Source organism: Gopherus evgoodei, chromosome 7, assembly GCF_007399415.2.
Source record: "Gopherus evgoodei ecotype Sinaloan lineage chromosome 7, rGopEvg1_v1.p, whole genome shotgun sequence".
Lineage (NCBI taxonomy): Eukaryota > Metazoa > Chordata > Testudines > Testudinidae > Gopherus > Gopherus evgoodei.
The window spans coordinates 1133508-1153769 of NC_044328.1; the positions used below are offsets into that span (position 1 = coordinate 1133508).

Sequence of the window (20262 nt, forward strand, 5' to 3'; positions counted from 1 at the left end):
TGCTCTCTGCCATCTGCAGAGGCAGCACCCAGGCACGCCCCTTAGCCAGGGCACGGTGCCCCACACCACAGGCAGGCTCTGAGATCTGGGGCACACATAAGGTTGGCGCACGCACACCAAGGGCACACAGCCCTCCCCTGCCAAGCTGGCATATTCTCTGGTAAGCAGCCGTGACAGAGCAATAACCACACATGGCGATTCCATGCAAGGAGCACAGAGTGCTGTAGAGGAGCCATTTCCCAGCCAGGAAGGGTCACTACCCCATTATACTGATGGGGAAACTGAGGCAGCCACATGCAACCGACCCAAGGTCACAGAGTGATGCTGTGGCAGAGCTGGGAGCAAACCCAGGAGTCCTGACTCCCTATCTTGTGCTCCAACCACTAGCCCATGCTGCCTGCTGCTGGGCCATGCAAGGTGGGGGAGTCCTGCACACCCGCCGCACCTTCCTGGCAGAGATTTATTTTTCATAATCTTTGGCACCAAGAAGCACTTTGCTATCTGCCAGGCCCCAGCCCCCTATCAATATGCATCAGGCAGTGTTTATGGAGACGGATGGCTCAGGGGTCTGTCCTGTGGTTCGGGGGAAGGGAGCGTGGGGGAAGGGCGTGGCCTTGTGATTAATCACTGCCCACTCTGCTTAGGGGTATTCATCACAGGCCGCTGTCAGGTAAATCACTGGAAAAACACCTCTCCAGTAATTAATGTGAAGTGATGGATGGACAGCTCCCAGGCCCATTAATCTGGAACCTCAGAGCTGCCCGAGATTATGAACGTCAGGATGCAGAAACTGCCGGTGGATCAATAGGGCCAGGAATCCATCCAAGGTTCTCATTTCCGAGGCACCTCCGGTGCATTAGGCTCCTTCCCCCGCCCCAACTGAAAACGGATCCCTCCAGAACCAACAGCAGGCGCCGGGGGCTGGTTGATGAGGGGCAGAAGTGTGCAGCTGACAGCTCCAGGTAGGGCCCTGGGGCAGCTCCCACCAGACTCCGGTGCCGGATAGGGGAGAGCACCCAAGGCTCCTGGCGGGGTCCCTGTCCTACTTTACATGCAGCATAGACTGTCCTCTGCTCACCTCTCACAGCTCCACAGTGAGAACAGAGCAGAACGCAAGGCGCCAGCGCCCCGGGGCTGGAGGGGAAGGGCAGCTCGGCTGCACTCCTTGGCTGGCAGTGCCGGGAAGGCAGGCGCACACCCACAGCAGGCCAAACCCCGGGTGCACTTTATGGTCAGGCCTCAGCCACGGCCCAATAAATCGGTTAGAAAGTGTCCCAGCTGCAGGGCTGCCTGTTCCACCAAATCTCACTCCATCCTGCTGATGGATGGATGGATGGACAGCCGCCTGGGGAAAGCAGTGCTTGCAGGCAGCTCCTGTGCAGCCTGTGTGATGGATGAGTCTCTCATGGCTCTCCCCAACCTGCCAGCACTCCAGGCCCCAGAACATGGACACACACTCAGGCACAAACACCCAGCTCCCTTTGCTCACGCCAGTGGCCAGCCCAGCCCCCGGCACAGTCTTGCCCTCCCCTGCCCATGCCAGGGCTCCCCTCGTGCCACGCCGAGGGATCTGCATCCCCACACAGCGCAGTGACCACCAAACGACTCTGCACAAGGCCCTGCAACTGTCGTGCTCCTGAAAGGTACCAGGGCCCAGCCCTGTGGGTGGACGCCCACGTGACCCGCCGTGCCCAGCACTGAGCTGGAGGAAGGGAAGGGAGCTCCGTTTCTGGCCTCCACCCACTCTGTTTGAACTTTCATCCAGGAGTGCCAGCAAGGGGGCCATTAGTGCTGGCTCTCTGGGGGTTTGGGCAGTGGGCCCACATTCCACCATCCCTGCAGCAGCCGGAGACCCTGTCGGCGAGCAGAGACCACAAGGCATCGCCCAGGGGACCAGACAGCAGCTAGCTACGTGACAGGAAGGCTCCAGGTCCCACTTTGTCACTGCACAGAATGAAGGCAGCTGGCCCATGCAGGATGGGCCTGAAGCAGAGGACTAGAAGGCGGCCCCTTTGTCTAGCCAGAGATACGCATGCAGACCATGTCATTCCACTGGCAGAATGGTCCCTTTCTTTATACTGACTGCATGAAGAGAACACAGCCTAGAAGCCGCCCGCAGCCTGGATAGGTCATTTTCCAGCACCAAGGCAGGATCCGTTTTCTTTCCGAGGGGCAACACGGCCTTCCTGAAGGCCAGCTCAGGTGAGGAGGCGGTGCTGGGCTTCGCCATGGGCTCGGGGGGCCTTTCTAAGCCAGTGAGTTTTCACTCTGCAGTGTTTACAGGGGACGAACAGTGTATTTCATGGGTCCTCTCACTGGACCCGTCTGCCCGCCCCACGCAGAGCAGGGGACAGCTGCACACCGAGGCCTGCAGAACCAGCAGCATGAGACCTGCCAGCATTAGCCAGCAATAACCTGCACTCATTTCACTATGGGGATATCTGAAAAATGCCCCTGCCCAAAGTGGACAGGGATACGGTCAAGCAGGAAACCCTTACTGTGGTATTGGCCAATCTACAGCATGTCAATGAGCAACATGAATGGTCCAGCTCAACAGCAGCAGCTCCTCCGAAGGATCGTGAAGCTCTGTTAGCTCTGGGGAAAGCTCGGCCCCCCCCCCCCCCGGCACACCCTGCCCCATCACTGCCAAGGGGCAACAGGGCAGGGCTCCCTATCCCCGCTCTGCTCCTCACCCAACGGTGCGACAGATCTCCCACAGGCAGGAGAGCTAGCACAGCCTTGGCTGCCCTTCCCAGGAACAAGACACACTCAGCAAGAAACAAGGGCAAAGAAGTCAAGGCCCAGCAAAGAACTCCTGACGGCGCCGAGCTCGCTCACACCCAGGTCAGCTTTCAGCAGGACACCCACAGCCACCTCTCCGCCAGGGCTTCTCCCCACCAGCCCAGCAGCTTCAGTTCCAGAGTTTCTCTATTTAGTAGGAAAAGAGTTGGTCCCCAACTGGCCTTGAGAAACTCCCTGTGGGCCAGAAGGGCTCCTCCACAAGGAGAACGAAAGCCACTGCATCTAGCCGCAGCTCTCCTATGGGGCAGTCAGCTGCTTGGAGATTCCGCCCTGGGGACCCAACACCCCACCCGGGCCACCGACATCAGCTCCCTCTTTGCTGCTGCCATACACTCCAGCACCAGCATCCTCTGGACCAGCCTTCCCCGCAGTCCAGCAGGGCCTTCAGCTGCATGCGGTGGGGCCAGTCCCAGCAGCTGGCTAGGCTCAGGCCACTCAGCTTTCAGCTCCAGGTCACTGGCTGAGCCCATCCGCCTCTCTCTAGACCCAGTGCTGCACACAGCCATCCTTCCTGAGAGCTGGGACGCAGAGGGGAGCTGCTAGGACAGGCCCGAAAGCCTCCCCCATGCCCCCATCAGCAGCGGCACTCGGCTGGAGCAGCTACACGCAGTCCCAGTCACCTCCCAGGAGAACCGCCCTATTCCCAGAAGAGCTGATTGCCTCCCCTCCCAGCCAGATGGGATCAATTAGCAAGTGCCTGGTGCTGGGAGGAGCCTCCCCCCACCCACCCCCACCAGCCACCTCTCCATTTGGGCACAGCCTCGCATTCCACCAGCACCACAGCTAGCCACACGTCCACCTGCATACGGGCACACGGAGAGTTACCAGCTGAGCCAAGGCAGGCCAGCCACAAAGCACTCTCCTCCCTGCAGATTCCCAGCAGGGACATCCAGCCCAGCAAGCATGGGTCACATACTGGCAGCCGGGGGCAGGTGGACCACACCACAGCTTTGGCATCAATCTCTGGTGCAACGTATGCCAGGAGCAGGGCTGCTCATTTCAGGGCCAGTCAGGTCACTGCTCCGGGCGGCCAATGGAGACCCCAGAGCTTGCCCAGGCAGGGAACATGCTGCAGTATGCAGAGGTTTATTTCACAGGGTAACACAGCTCATACCCCCAGCCCATTACACACTCCACCGCACGGCCCGGCCACGCGTCACCACCAACCCATTTCACGCTCCAGGGGCAGGGCAATGGCCCTCGGCTCCGTCTCATTCACACTGCACTGAGCAGGTAACCTCACAGCTCACTCCTTTGCTCCGTCGGTGCCCAGCACACAGCATGGAGGCTCCCTCCTGCTGAGCAAGCTGCCACCCAGAGGAGCCTGAAGAAGCCGTGCACACAAATGCCAGGGACAGGGGCGCAGCAGAGCTGTGGGGCTCCAGCCTCTGAGGGCAGCACCAGCATGGACTTGCTCTGCAGGCTCTGGCGCTGCCCCCCAGCCAAGCACCAGGCAGGGGCTGAGACCATGTCTGTACATTTCTGCAGGGACATGCCTTGCTAGTGTGCTCCAGCCAGCCAGACTAGATGATCCAGGACCACCACCTAGGGCCAAGGAAGGTAGATTAGCCCCGCAGCAGCCAAAGCCCAGTCACATATAGAGCCAGAGGTGGCACCAGTGAAGGCCTGTTGTCCAGAGCCTGGCCTTTAGCAAAAGTCCAGCTCCGCCTGTTGTGTGAAACGAGCACCGGCAGCTCCAGACACAAGTGCAGCAAGCCCATGCCTGGGGCGGCAAGTTGGGGTGGGGGGGCACCCTGCCAGTCCCTGCGAGGGCAGCAGTCAGGCAGTCTTCGGCGACATGCCTGCGGGAGGTCTGCCGGTCCCACAGATTCGGTGGCAATTCAGCGGCAGGTACGCTGAAGCCACGGGAATGGTGGACTTCCTGCAGGCAAACTGTCGAATCCACAGGACCAGGGACCTCCCACAGGCAAGCCGACGAAGGCAGCCTGCCTGCCGTGCTTGGGGCAGCAAAAAAGCTAGAACCGCCCCTGGAAATGAGTCATCAAATCAGCAAAAGACAGCGCCGAGCCTGGGACAGACTGGGCTGGTTCGGTTAAAAGAACTGGGCCAGGGAGTTGTAGGGCTCTGGGGTAGGGCATGGGCTGCCATGACAACAAGCAGGCCACCAGACACCACCTTCGGCATCCCTGTCAGAGAGGGAACCAATGCCATCCCCCGTCCAACAGCACCAGCTACATTCTGACCAGTACCTGGCACAGGAGCCTTGGCTGCCTGCTGTCACCCTGCCCCGCATCCTTTGCTTCCCCACCTTAGTTCCCCGCTCTGATCTTTCTTTCACTTCTGTGTCAAGAGTCTGACTCCATCTTTGCAACACTGCCGTGAGCCTGTGACCACAAAGGCAGCTAAAAGCAATGCCCGAAACAGCCTGTGCCAGGTGTCAGCGTGAGGGACCGCACTGTGTCCAGGCCCGGGCTCGGGCCCCTGCCCCTCCAGCAGCAAGGGCGGAAGGGAGTCAGCCCCAGAAACGAAGCTGCCCTCTTCATCTCAGCTTTTGTTTTCTCTCCTCTTTGTGTCTTCCTCTTAGACAAGAGGGGACTGGACTCCAGCACCAGCAGCTGCTCAGCTTTGTCCCATTCCCCCAGAAGAGCAGTGAATACTATCTAGGAGATAAGACTCTGCAGTGAAAGGGAACAAGGAATATCATGACATCAAAGCCTGACTGATTCTTTCAATGTCAGATGCTTTAACAGTTCTGCCTTCTTGTTCCGTCTCTTCAGTAAGAGATTGTAAAGCTGTAACATGCTGGTTACAATACCAGTAAGCCAGCGATAGCCTGCAACAACCCCAACCTGTTAACATGGGGGTTTGTTGGGCCCTTTTCACCTCAACATCCCAGCAGCAGGGGATGTATCCTGTATCCGTCCCCACACCGACCTACAGCGAGGGCTAGGCTAGGCTAGGCTCACCACCCTGACACCTGTCGCTGCGTGGAACAGTCGTGAGGCCGCCTATCCCAGCCCCAGGTGGAGCAGGACCTGGGCTGGCATGCCCTCTGATGCAATGAGGAACATGCACTCCTTCCTACTGGAGGCGCAGCAGGAGAGAAATGATGCTAGGTAGCGTGCGGGGCATCACAGGGCATAGATCCCAGGTTGCTGGATCCACACTCAGTGTGCCAGTTCCTGGAAAAAGTGAAAGTGCCAGGCTCCCAGTAGGTTGCCTCATTTCCTGGCAGGGAGCTGTATTTTTAGCCTTCGAGGTTTCTAGTTCCACTCGATCCATAGTTCCATCAATAGAATAGTTAACCTTAAAGCCTTGACAACAAAAAGCAGCAGCACCACCTTGGGCAGGAGCGGCGATGCATGTGCCGTTCTCCCCCAGACTGGTGCGCTCGTGGTGGCTGGGCTGCAGCAGTGAGCCAGCCGAACCTGGTGTCAGAACGCACCTGCCCTGTCTCCTTCCCCCGTGACTGGGACATGCCTGCCCAGCCTCCCCTCCAGGATTCATGGGCTGCTGCAGGCTGGCAGCAGTGCTCAAGGAGTTGGGAAGTGCCCTTGTAGGACCACACAATGTGTCAGTGCAGCACTTCCACGCACACAATGTCACTCTTCACAGCTTGCTGCAGACTGGGTTCTTCTCACACTGCAGGGACAAGGAGACTCTAGCCAGCCCAGATTATGAACCCCTTTGGACTGCAGAGCTCATCCCAACAGCGCTCACACCTGGAGCAGAGCCCCACGCCGCCCACAACTGCAGAGCTGAGAACTGGCCCTGAACCCTAGCAGACAAGGGGCTGCCCTGGGGAGCATGTCAGCTGCCTGCACATCCCATTCCTCGGGAGCACACAGCCTTTTGACCCTAGATTTCTTTAGCGTTTCTCAGATGCTTCAGACCCATCTGGGCACTCATTCCCAGCCAGCCAGAGCCACCTACTGCACTGGTGCTGGCAGGGGTCCGCCCAGACACATCCCAGAGTACACACACACACACACTCCCACCTGCTTCCCAAAGCCAGGGGATCTCTAACTGCGCTAGCACCAGCAGACAGGTTGCTAACTGGGCACTGGGGGTGGGACACCAGACTGAATATGTTCATGGACCATCTGGTCTGGGAAGTGCACTGTTTCACAAGCACAGGGAAGGAGGACTGCAAATGCCAAGGCCAGAGCAGGTACTGTACAGGGAAGGCAGGCGCCCCAAGCACCCCAAGCATTGCACTCCCAGCAGCATCCAGTGCCACCACGACACACAAATCCAAGTGTCATGATCTGCACCAGGCCGGACTAAACACACCCTAGCAGGCATTTAAGCATCAGTCACACAGTCATTCAGTACAAATGGCCAAGCCAGGCCAGAGCAATGGTCCACCTAGCTCAGTGTCCTGTCTTCTGACAATGGCCAGGGCCAGGAGCTTCAGAGGGAATGAACAGAACAGGGCAATTATCGAGTGAGCCATCCCATTGACTAGTCTGTTTCTGGCAGTCAGAGGCTTAAGGACACCCGGCGCATGAGGTGAAATCCCTGACTATCTTGGCTCATAGCTGTTGATGGACCTGTCCTCCAGAAACTTACCTAATTCTTTTTTTGAACCCACTTATACTTTTGGCCTTCACAACATCCCCTGGCAACCAGTAACACAGACTGTGCACTGTGTGAAGTATTTCCACTGTAAACCTGCCGCCTACTAGTTTCATTGGGTGACCCCTGGTTTGTCTGATATGTGAAGGGGAAAGGAACACTTCCCTAGTCACTTTCTCCACACCAGTCATGATTTCAGACCTCTGTCATAGCCCCCTGACATCTCCTTTTCAAGCAGAACAGTCCCAGGCTTTTTAATCTCCTAGTATGGAAGTTGTTCCATCCCCCTGATCATCTTTGTTGCCTTTCTCTGCGCCTTTTCCAGTTCTGATTTATCTTTTTTGAGACAGGGCAACCAGAATCACATGCAATATTCAAGGTGTGGGCGTACCATGGATTTATAAAGAGGCATTATGAAATTCTCAGTCTTATTGTCTGTCCTTTTCCTAATGGTTCCTACCATTCTGTTAGCTTTTCTGAGTGCTGCAGCACACTGAGTGGATGTTTTCGCAGAACTATCCATGATGTCTTCAAGATGTTTGTCTTGAGTGGTAACAGTGAATTTAGACCCCATCATGTTGTATGCATAGTTGGGATGATGTTTGCCAATGTGCATTACTTGGCACTTACCAATTTGAATTTCAACTGCCATACTGTTGCCCAGTCACCCAGTTTTGGGAGATCCCTTTGTAACTCTTCACAGTCAGTTTTGAACTTAACTATCTTGAGTAGTTTTGTATCGTCTGCAAATTTTGCCCTCTGTCTGTTCATCCCCTTTGCCAGATCATTTATGAATATGTTGAACAGCACTGGTCTGGGCACTGACCACTGAGGGACACCACTATTTACCGCTCTTCATTCTGAAAACTGACCACTTACCCCTACCCTTTGTTTCCTGTTTTTAAGCAGTTACAGATCTATGAGAGAACCTTCCCTCTTATCCCATGAATGTGGAGTTTGCATAGGAGTCTTAGATGTGGGATCCTGTCAAAGGCTTTCTGAAAGTCCAAATACACTATATCCACTAGATCGCCTTTCTCTGCATGCTTCTCGACCCCCTCAAAGAATTCTAATAGATTGATGAGGCATGATTTCCCCTCACAAAAGCTATGTTGACTCTTCCCCAACATATTGTGCTCATCTGTGTGTGTGGTAATTTTGTTCTTTAGTTTCAACCAATTGCCTTGGCACAGAAGTCAGGCTTACCAGCCTGTAATTGCCAGGATCACCTCTGGAGCCTTTTGTAAAAATCAGTGTTACACTAGCTACCCTCCAGTCATCTGGGGGCTGATTTAAGCAACAGGTTATGTACTCCTGTCATAAACAGATAGTTAAGGGTTAATGTCTCTTTTACCGGTAAAGGGTTAAGAAGCTCAGTAAACCTGGCTGACACCTGACCAGAGGACCACTCGGGGGACAAGATACTTTCAAATCTCAGTGGACAGAAATCTTCGTTTGTGCTGTTTGTTTTGTTCTTTGTTCGCTCTTGGGGCTAAGTGGGACGAGACGTGCAACCAGATCTTTCTCCAATCTTTCTAAAACAGTCTCTCATATTCAAAATAGTAAGTACTAGCTAGAAAAAGCAGATTAGGCTTATGTTTGTTTTCTTAACTTGTGAATGTGTATTTTGCTGCAAGGATATTTTTACCTCTGTTTGCTGTAACTTGTATCTTAGGCTACCGGGGAGGGAGTCCCTCTAGTCTATATAAGCTGGAGACCCTGTAAACATTTTCCATCCTGGTTTTACAGAGATAATTTTACTTTTTCTTTCTTTAATTAAAAGCTTTCTTTTTTAAGAACCTGATTGATTTTTTCCCTTGTTTAAGACCCAAGGGGATTGGGTCTGAACTCACCAGGGGATTGGTGGGGGAAAAGGAGGTGTGGGGAAGGTTAATTTCTCTCTGTTTTAAGATCCAAGGAGTTTGGATCAGTGTATCTCTCAGGGTAACCCAGGGAGGGGAAAGTCTGGGAGGGGGAAAGAGGGGGAATGGTTTATTTCTCTCTGTTTTAAGACCAAGGGGTTTGGGTCTTGGGTCCCCCAGGGAAGGTTCTGGGGGACAGGGAGTGTACCAGACACTGGAATTTCTGGTTGGTGGCAGCGCTATCAGATCTAAGCTAGGAATTAAGCTTAGAAGGGTACACGCAGGTCCCCACTTTTTGGACGCTAAAGTTCAAAGTGGGAAACATACCTTGACAACTCCAGTTACTAGTTCTGCAATTTCATTTGAGTCCTTTCAGAACTCTTGGGTGGCTAACACCTGGTCTTAGTGACTTATTACTGTTTAAATTAACAGTTTATTCCAAGACCTTCTCTACTGACACCTCCATTTGGGACAATTCCTCAGATCCGTGCTGAAAAAGACTGGTTCAGGTGTGTGAATCTCCCTTACATCCTGTGCGGCGAAGACCAAAGCAAAGAATTAATTTAGCTTCTCCACAACAGCCTTGTCTGCCAGGAGTGCTCCTTTAGCACCTCCATTGGCCAGTATCCCGCACTGTTGCTTTGGCAGCTTCCTGCCTCAGATGTACTTAAAAACATTTTGCTGTTAGTTTTTGTGTCTTTGGCTAGTTGCTTTTCAAAGTCTTTCTTGGCTGCCTCATTATACTTTTACACTTGACTTGTCAGAGCTTATGCTCTTCCTCATTGGGATCTGAGTTCCAATTTTTAAAGGAGCCTTTTTCATCTAACCATCTCTTTTATTCCATTGTTTAGCCAGGGTGGTATTTTGTGGCCCGCTTATATGTGGGTTATACATTTTGTCTGAGCGTCTATTGTGGCGTTTTTAAGTCATTTAGCATTGGCCTACTAAACCCAGCGTTATGAGTTCAATCCTTGAGGGGGCCATTTAGAGATCTGGGGCAAAAATCTGCCTGGGAATTGGTCCTGCTCTGAGCAGGGGGTTGGACTAGATACCTCCTGAGATCCATTCCAACCCTGGTATTCTATGATTCTGTTTCCATGCAGCTTGCAGGCATTTCCCTCTTGTGAATGTTAATCTCCATTTAACTAGCTTCCACATTTTTGTATAGTTCCCCCTTTTTGACGTTAAATGCTGCTGTGGTGGGTTTCTTTAGTATTTTCCAACCTTAAAGGATATGAAATTTAACTACATTATGGTCACTATTTATGACAGAGTGGAAAGTTTTTCAAATATTTTTCTGAAGCCTATCTGTGCCTCAGTTTCCCCTATGTGCTGAAGGGTTACCCCAAGGGTAGAAAGGGCTGTTTGCTGTCTGCAGCTCCTCAGAGACTCAGGTGTGGATGGCTCCCAGCTGTCTGGGGCTTGGGCCTCATATCCAGGGAGTTTGTGAGAAGACAACGGCAACCCCAATCACTGGGACTTTGATCCCTAGCGACCAGCCACATGGATGGCCCCAACTCTCAGCAGAAGGCCAAGCCGTGTTTGCCCAGCTGGGGAACAAAGGCCTGGGGTGAGGTGGGAGTTAAGTGGTGACTATGGAAAGCAGTCGGGGCACCTGAACTGGGACAAAGAGAGGTCAGAGGGATGGGGGTTGGGCTCTGTGCTGAGCAGGTTGGACTAGGCTGTCACTTCCTTTTCTCTGGGCTAATCAAGGACTTCCTGTGCCGTGTCCAGTCAACTAATAAACCCACCCGTTTGTGTCCCTGCAGCCACTGGCTCCCTAAGCCTCCACACATCTCCTTTGGGGTCTGCCTCAGTTGCTCTCACTGGCCAGAGCTCAGTGTGATGCACAGGTGCTAAAGGACCGGAGGTTCAACTTAAGGAGGTGGTGAAGCCACGTGGCTCACTCTGGAGAAAAGCGAGACCCTTAGGGGGTCTCCCGAGAGACTGTTCCAAAGCTGGGGTCAGAGCACCAGCCTGTGGATCTGTGATGCTATTACCAAGCAGTTCAGCGCTATTCACGTGGTGGACCAGATCCTGTGCTCCACAGGGGACTAAATCAAGAACTCTCTCCCCCTTTGGAGAATCCAAGACAAGCCGCTCCGAGAAGCGGTCATTAATGGCATCTAGAAATTTTCTCTCTGCATCCTGGGCTGACGTGATATGTACCCGGTCAATACGGGAGCTGAAATCCACCATTACTATTGGGTTTTCTGTTTTTGCCGCTTCTCTAATCTCGCTGAGCATTTCACAGTCACTGTCACCACTCTGGTCAGGTGGTGGGCAGGATATTCCTACTGCTACACACTTACTATTCAAGAACCGAATTTCTATCCATAGAGATTCCATGGTACAGTTTCATTCATTCAACATTTTTACTATATTTGACTGTTTTCTTTCACATCCAGTGAGCGCCACTAGCTCATCAGCATGACCTGCTCTGTCATGCCTAAGTATTTCGTACTCTAGTATTACAGTGTCCCATCAAGCATCATTATTCCACCGAGTTTTTGTGATGCCTAGTATAGCAATATCCTCGTGTACTACCAGGCACTCACGTCCACGCATCTCAGTATTTAGACTTCCAGCATTTGTACACAAGTACTTACAAAAATTGTCACTGTTTGGTTGTCTGCCTTGATGTGATGGAACTGACTGGGACTCTCTTTCATTTGACTGTTTCTCTTCAGTTCCTACTTGTATTTTATCAACTTCTATGGTCTCCTCTTTACAAGGATATCCTCCTTTCCCAAAATATTCCCCCGTTCCTAATACATCTAGATCCCTCCTCCCAAAACCATCTTATCCACGCACTGAGACCCTGCAGTTCTGCCTGTCCTGAGCATGGAACTGAGAGCATTTCAGAGAATGCTACCACAGAGGTGCTGGACTTCGATCTCTTACTGAACAGCCTACATTTGGCCTCCAGGACCTCTTACCTGCTTTTCTCTATATCACTGGTACCTATATGTACCATGACCACCAGCTCCTGTGTAGATGCTTCAAGTGGTCATACCCAGCAGGCAAGTCACCATGCGGTTCTCCTAGTCATCACAAAGCCAGCTATCTATATTTGTAATAATCAAATCTCACATTACTATTGCCTTCCTAATAACTGAGGACCTCAGTGCCAGAGAATACGTAAGGAGTCTGGTGGCACCTTAAATACTAACAGATTTATTTGGGTATAAGCTTTTGTGGGTAAAAACCTCACTTCTTCAGATTCACCATGACATCACCTGGAAGAAGGGTCTCAACTACGGGATCATTTCCCTCCACTCCAGCCTGATGTTCTCTTTCCCTGCCTTTCATCCTCCTCAGAAGCACAGTGCTGTCAGACGAGGGGGTGGAACCACTCTGCTGTTTTCCGGAAGGTCTCCTCTATGCACATCTCGGTCTCCCTTAGCTCCTGCACTTCAGCCACTATGGTCGCCAGAGCCTGCACTTGGTCTCTGAGGGCCATGAGCTGCTTGCAGCGAATGCCCACATGCAAATCGTACATGTTACATTCAGTGCAATACACTGGACAGCCCCCACTCCGCTGCTGGATGGCTGCCTGCGATCTTTGCCTTATATTTACTCTTGCAGGGGTTTCATTTGTTTGTTCGGTCTTTGGGGGGGTTATTGGTCTAAGTGTGGAGAAAGTTTGTTAGGTGTATCTGGGTGTCACTCTCCCGTGCAAAACTCCCGTCTGCTAGCTCCTCTGCTCATGTAGGAGCCAGCCCTGCCGTCTTGTCAAGGATCCTAAAGGGATTAGGAACCAGAGAATAGCAGTACCTTTTGCCGGCAGAGCCATGGCCGGGCAAGGTCCAACACCTCTCCACAGGGCTGCCTTTCAGAACACAACTCCTGGCACTCACCTGACCCAGACCAGCTCAGAGGCAAGCAGAGGTAACACACTCTTCAGCAACCCGCTCCACAAGGGACTGGCTCCGACACGTGCCTAAATAACTGCCAGGGAGAGGCAGAGCGGAGGATACAGGAAGCTGCCCTGGCAGTGGAAAATGGGGCGGGAGACTGAACCCCCAGACACAGAGCAAAGCACAAAGCTAGTCAGTTCTCAAAGTGCCCGGAGAGTAGCTCCACACGCTATTCCTGCCCTGAGACCCCTGCCAGCTGGTGAGCTTTTAAAATACCTCTGTTCCCTGGTGCCGTGTGAAAGATCCACTCCAACAGCAGGGGAAATAAAGTGTAAAGGAAAGACAGTGAAAGCTGGAGTGCTGTCAAAGGCACACAGGAATCTCACTGGAAAATGGAGTTTTCAATCAAGCCTTTCCCTGATGCTCTTAAGAGATACCTGCAACAATAGAAGGGAAGCATCTTCAGACAGGGCTGTGATTTGTAAGTCGATACTGTCCCTTCAAAGCTGCAGGGAAAAGAAAAGGCAACAAGAAGCAGAATGTTAATGATATGAAGGGCCAAGGGGCACGAGGGGCTTTACAAATATATCAGGGACAGGATCAGCGCGAGAGAAAGGAGGTCTAGTAATAAATAAGGAGAGAGATAAAATTAAGCAGGACTCAGAAAAGGCTGAGATTATTTAAATGTCTTTAACCACCCAAATAAGGGCTTGTGAAAACAGCTGCTGGTAAAAGAAAACCGAAAACCGAAGATCGCTCTCGATAAAATCAGCTTGTCAGGGTGCCAGGTACTGTAGGGTATCAAAGAGTCAGCTAATTAACCTACCGAACTACAGACAATATTGGTAAAAAATCATGGCGCTCTGCAGAGGAGTGAAAAACGTAAAGGGGTACTGATTTTCTATCCGAGAAAGAACAGTAACCCCGGCCCCCACAGTACAGCAAATCCAACCGCAATCCCTAGTGAAAGAATGGAACAAAAACCGAACAGCCACTCTGCAAACGTTGAGTGACAGCCACGGGGCTTATCCAGAACACAAGTTATTTCACTAGCATTACTGGCCAGAACTTTTGGACAAGCACAGTAGACACAATTTAACTGACCACCAGGGTATCGTTTGACACTGACTCACAACATTTGACTTGAATAATGAATTATAATTAAACATGCAGATGAGCCGGAGCAGAAAGGTGTTGCAAACACTGGCAAGTGCAGATAAATAATTCAAAGGAACCAAGCGAGGTTGGAAATACAGGAGAATTCAGCCTGGAAAAGTGCAGTGAATACAGCCGGGGAAAACAGCCCAACGCAGCCATTCACTGGGACAGCCGAGAGATACACAAGGTGATGCTGAAAGCATCTGTGTTATTTTAGGCTGCAGAGGCAGCTCAAGCTCCATATCCTGAATGCTGTGATCCAGCCAGGCCCTTCAGTACCAGCCGGTTCTGGCAAATGGGGGAATTCAGGGAAAAGCACCAGGAATGATGAAAGAGGCTGGAGGGAGGATGCCCAAGGAGAGGCTGCGTGACCAGGCCGACAACCTCCCCTCCAAACTCCTCCTCACTGGCACACAATGCCTCAGCCATGGCATCCCCCGACACCTTGAATTTGATCAGAGAGGGCTCCTCACCCAGCAGACAAAGGTCGAATGAGATCCAGTGGCTGGAAGTTGAAGCTAGACAAATTCAGTGTAACAAAGGGTAACTAACCATTGGAACAACTTACCCATGGCCATGGTGGATTCTCCATCACTGGCCATTTTTCAGTCAAGATGGGATGTTTTGCTCTAGTTCCATCAGGAATGAATCCAGGGCAGCTCTCCGGCCTGTGCTGCACAGGGGGTCAGAGCAGACAATCACCATGGTTCCTCTGGCCTTAGAATCTGTGCTCCCCAAGGCACTGAGCATCAAGCATCGGGTCCCAGGTAATGCCCCACACAGCCCCTGCCTGCATCTCTGACGGGGTCACTTTTCGGATCTGTTCCCTCCACCCATCCCCCTGGCACCAGCTCCAGGCCTCCTTCACCTCCTCCCTGCACAAAGGCTTCCATGCAGCCCCGCCAGCCTGCACCAGGCTCCCAGATCCTGCGGACCAAAGCACCTGCCTCACCTCACCTCACCCAGAGTCCTGTTAATGCTCCATTCCTGTTTGCTGCATGCAGAAGGCCCTGATCACCCCTGTGCTGGGGCAATGCAGAGGGGAGGATCTGGTCCCAGGCCCAAAGAGCCAGCAACCTCACTGAGAACAGGACCCCATGAGCACAACAAACAGGGGAGAGGAGGGAGTCCGAAAGCAACAGTAAAATCCCAGGGCTCCATACAACTGGAGGCCCCAACTCCCGCCTGTCACGAAGGGGCAATTAACCAAGACCTATACAGCCACCACGAGGCACCCCTGCCTTAGAGACAGTGGGAGCTTAGCATCCAACACCACTGGCCTTTGCTGGGAGACCTTCCGACTGTCACCCTGTGCCTGCTCCACCAGGTCGCCCCTCGCTGCCCACGGCACATCAGGCTAGGGCTGGAAGTGCTTTGGGCAGGGACCCAGGCAGCATGTGGTCTGGCAGGTCCCAAGCACAGGCTTGGGTGCTGGAAGAATGATTAGATTAAAAGAGCAAAATCTGTCAATAACTTGACAACTCAGACAGGACAACAGCAGCCAGCCGCTTGCCCTGCCTGCCGCCTGGGGCCATGCCAGATCTCACCACCAGCCAGGATGAGCTCCAAGACGCTGCAGGAGGTGACGCTGCTCCCTCGGGGTTAGGACTCAGTCCACGCCCCACCACTTCCTTCACAGGAGATGTGGAGCAGAGGTTGTCTGCTTGTGATCAAAGAGCCCCTGGCAGCGTCCCAGGTGCAGGCCTTGGCCACCTCCCAGCTGGGCAATTCCCTTCTGCCTAACTGCCCTGCGACGCTTGCTCCTCCCCTCCTCCCCATGGGGGTGGCAGTGCCATGCAGTGCTGAACAGCTGCCACCCCTCCTCGAGGGTACAGCTCACTGGGGGTGAGCGATCCCCACCACAGACCCAGGGCACAGTCTTCATAACACACCAGCACAGTTCTGCATGGGAGCGGCTCGAGAAGGGCAGAGGACCACCACCGTCAGGTGTCCTGCCAGCGACAGCCCTTGTATCACGCACACTTCACACAGGCTGCTGGCACCGCTCCTGCCCCAGTTCCAGAGCAGGAGCTGGCGGCTGCCTGTACCACCCACCCACCTCCCCTGCACCGGGGGCTGCCTGCACCGCCCACCCCTGTCTCCCACCTCCCCTGCACCGGGGGCTGCCTGCACCACCCACCCCTGCCTCCCACCTCCCCTGCACCACCCACCCCTGTCTCCCACCTCCCCTGCACCGGGGGCTGCCTGCACCACCCACCCCTGCCTCCCACCTCCCCTGCACCGGGGGCTGCCTGCACCGCCCACCCCTGCCTCCCACCTCCCCTGCACCGGGGGCTGCCTGCACCGCCCACCCCCCACCTAGGGGCTGCCTGCACCGCCCACCCCCGCCTCACGCCCCCCAAACCGGGGGCTACCTACACTGCCCATCCCCCCACTCCAGGGGCTGCCTGCTCCGCCCATCCCAACCTCATGCCCTGCACACTGGGGGCTGCCTGCACCGCCCACCCCCGCCTCACGCCCCCCAAACCGGGGGCTACCTACACTGCCCATCCCCCCACTCCAGGGGCTGCCTGCTCCGCCCATCCCAACCTCATGCCCTGCACACTGGGGGCTGCCTGCACTGCTCACCCCCATTTCATGCCCCCCCATGCCAGGGGCTGCCTGCATTGCCCCCACTCTGCCTCACCCCACTCCAGACTCGGGGCTGCTGGCTCTGCCCTCTTCCCCAGACATCCTGGCTCAGCATTCAAAGTGCAGCACCGTCCAGGCCAGGGCTTGTCTGCTAATGCCAACGTGAGGACAAGGGCAGCAGGGGGGCAGCTACAGAGAAGCCAGGCCGGGTGTGAAGAATGGAGGATACACCAAGGGCTGGCAGGAGACAGTGAAAACCAGACCCTGGTGGACAGGAAGACGGGCAGTGTTTTACGAGGGAGAGGGAGAGGGAGCCTGGAGCTGTCTGTGGGAAGGGAGGCTCCGCGCTGCGCTGCGGAGAGACACCATATAACTTCCTTCTGTCGAGCGCTCTGACAGCTGGAATCTCTCTGTAATTCAGTGAGCTCTCAGGAGTTACAGGGCTTCCTTCCTGCGGCCCTATTAACAGCCACTCCAGCGCTGGTCACACCACCCCTCCTGGCCCACGGCCTGGGGACAGGGCAGGCTGACGCCCCCTGCAAGGGGGTGCTCTCAGCACCGGGCCCAAGGGAAAAGGATCCCTGAATCCCAGGGAGCAGGGCCACAGGGGATCGGATGGGCGCAGGGCATCGCTCCCGGTTTATATGCCAAAGGGGCATAGCCAAGGGTTAGCTGCCCCCGCGTCACCCCAAGGCACAGTGCGCCCACAGGGGAGAGCACCTCCCCATGCCCCAATCCAGAGTAAGGGGGGGCACAGCTCAGAGCTACCCTGATACAGCCTCAGGAGCGGTCACCCTCTTCCCCACATCTGAGCATCACCCCCCCAGACCTTAGTGCCAACACCCCCGCGATCCACCAGGCGGGATGGAGGGGGCCAGCCATGGGGAGAGGTGAGACACTGGGCAGGGGTGAAGGGGCAGCTGGGGCTCTGGGACCTAGAGAGAACTGAGGAAGCTAGAGGGCAGACGGCACTGGGGGCAGGGGTAACTAAGGTGGGCCCAGGGAACACTAGTTGGGGGGCAGGAGGGGGGAGCTGGGGGGGCGCAGGGAGCACTGGTTGGGGGGCAGGAGGGGGAGCTGGAGGGCCTGCAAGGGAGCACTGGTTGGGGGGCAGGAGGGGGAGCTGGGGGGCGCAGGGAGCACCGGTTGGGGGACAGGAGGGGGCAGCTGGGGGGGACCTGCAAGGGAGCACTGGCTGGGGGGCAGGAGGGGGGAGCTGGGGGGCGCAGGGAGCACTGGCTGGGGGGCAGGAGGGGGGAGCTGGGGGGCGCAGGGAGCACTGGTTGGGGGGCAGGAGGGGGGAGCTGGGGGGGGCCTGCAAGGGAGCACTGGTTGGGGGGCAAGAGGGGGCAGCTGGGGGGGGCCTGCAAGGGAGCACTGGTTGGGGGGCAGCAGGGGGAGCTGGGGGCGCAGGGAGCACCGGCTGGGGGGCAGGAGGGGGAGCGGGGGGGGGCCTGCAAGGGAGCACTGGTTGGGGGGCAGCAGGGGGAGCTGGGGGCGCAGGGAGCACCGGCTGGGGGGCAGGAGGGGGAGCTGGGGGGGGCCTGCAAGGGAGCACTGGTTGGGGGGCAGCAGGGGGAGCTGGGGGCGCAGGGAGCACTGGTTGGGGGGCAGGAGGGGGAGCTGGGGGCGCAGGGAGCACCGGCTGGGGGGCAGGAGGGGGAGCTGGGGGCGCAGGGAGCACCGGCTGGGGGGCAGGAGGGGGAGCTGGGGGGGGCCTGCAAGGGAGCACTGGTTGGGGGGCAGCAGGGGGAGCTGGGGGCGCAGGGAGCACTGGTTGGGGGGCAGGAGGGGGAGCTGGGGGCGCAGGGAGCACTGGTTGGGGGGCAGCAGGGGGAGCTGGGGGCGCAGGGAGCACTGGTTGGGGGGCAGGAGGGGGAGCTGGGGGCGCAGGGAGCACTGGTTGGGGGGCAGGAGGGGGAGCTGGGGGCGCAGGGAGCACTGGTTGGGGGGCAGGAGGGGGAGCTGGGGGCGCAGGGAGCACTGGTTGGGGGGCAGCAGGGGGAGCTGGGGGCGCAGGGAGCACTGGTTGGGGGCAGGAGGGGGAGCTGGGGGCGCAGGGAGCACTGGTTGGGGGGCAGGAGGGGGGAGCTGGGGGGGCGCAGGGAGCACTGGTTGGGGGGCAGCAGGGGGAGCTGGGGGCGCAGGGAGCACTGGTTGGGGGGCAGGAGGGGGAGCTGGGGGCGCAGGGAGCACAGGTTGGGGGGCAGGAGGGGGAGCTGGGGGCGCAGGGAGCACTGGTTGGGGGCAGGAGGGGGAGCTGGGGGCGCAGGGAGCACTGGTTGGGGGGCAGGAGGGGGAGCTGGGGGGGGCGCAGGGAGCACCGGTTGGGGGGCAGGAGGGGGAGCTGGGGGCGCAGGGAGCACTGGTTGGGGGGCAGCAGGGGGAGCTGGGGGCGCAGGGAGCACTGGTTGGGGGGCAGGAGGGGGGAGCTGGGGGGCGCAGGGAGCACTGGCTGGGGGCGCGGCGGGTCTGTCACGCGCCGGGCGGGGGCCGGTTACCGGATGACGAGGCCCCCGGACCGGGGTCGCCGCAGCTGCACCCTCCGGCCGCTTCCGCCCGCCGGCACCGCCCCCGCCGCGGGGGTTGATGGGAAATGTAGTGTCTGCCCCTCCCCCTGCCAGGGAGGGCGGCCCCTGCCCCTCCCCCGCCCCCTGACACCGAGGGTGCCCTGCCCCTCCCCCCCTGACACGGGGGTGCCCCGCCCCCCTCCCCGCCCCCTGACACCGGGGGTGGCCCCTGCCCCTCCCCCGCCCCCTGACACGGGGGGTGCCCTGCCCCTCCCTTTTGATTTGCGACTCTCCCCGCGTTGGTCCCCCGGCAGCTCTCGGTGTGCAGCAGGTGCCAGCACTGAGCGGGGGGGCAGGGCCCAATCCCGACCCCCGCGAGCACCCAGGGCAGAGGACTGGACTCAGGCACCTCACTGCATGAGCAACAGCTGCCAGCCCCACAGGCAGCAGGGCCTTGCCTCACCTGGGCCTGCCAGCCCCCACCCAAGGGCTCCCAGGGGCACCCAGAAACTGGGGATCTAGGTGTCTCGATTCCACGATAATGACCCTGCTCTGAGAACAGGGGCCTGACAGCCCAATGGCACAAAAGTGCCCAGCCATCGTCACCCCTAGACGGGCTGGCCCGGTCTGTCAGAAAGCACATGGCACTTGAGAGACCCGTGGGGCGGGCAGGGCCCAGCGATCGTCACCCCTAGACGGGCTGGCCCGGTCTGTCAGAAAGCCCATGGCACACGAGAGCCCCCGTGGGGCGGACAGGGCCCAGCGATCGTCACCCCTAGACGGGCTGGCCCGGTCTGTCAGAAAGCCCATGGCACACGAGAGCCCCCGTGGGGCGGACAGGGCCCAGCGATCGTCACCCCTAGACGGGCTGGCCCGGTTTGTCAGAAAGCCCATGGCACACGAGAGCCCCAGTGGGGCGGACAGGGCCCAGCGACCGTC

The 20262-nt window shown here is 56.8% G+C and overlaps 1 protein-coding gene across 8 annotated transcripts in view; it reads right to left on the reverse strand.

The window, feature by feature from the left end:
- The window catches only part of R3HCC1L (R3H domain and coiled-coil containing 1 like), a 52458-nt gene extending 33080 nt beyond the window's left edge, over nucleotides 1-19378 (reverse strand). For 2 of the 8 annotated variants that reach the window (XM_030569136.1, XM_030569141.1), the window contains exon 1: nucleotides 16869-17077. Coding sequence is in view for 4 of the 8 variants with exons in the window: in XM_030569137.1 (XP_030424997.1) it covers nucleotides 14790-14823 (34 nt within the window). In the remaining 4 variants the exon portion in view is untranslated. Of the gene's footprint in view, nucleotides 1-13339; nucleotides 13501-14789; nucleotides 14895-16868; nucleotides 17078-19314 lie in introns of those variants that run through there. The other 6 variants (XM_030569142.1, XM_030569137.1, XM_030569139.1 and 3 more) reach the window with 6 other exon arrangements.
- Nucleotides 19379-20262: the final 884 nt, after the last annotated feature.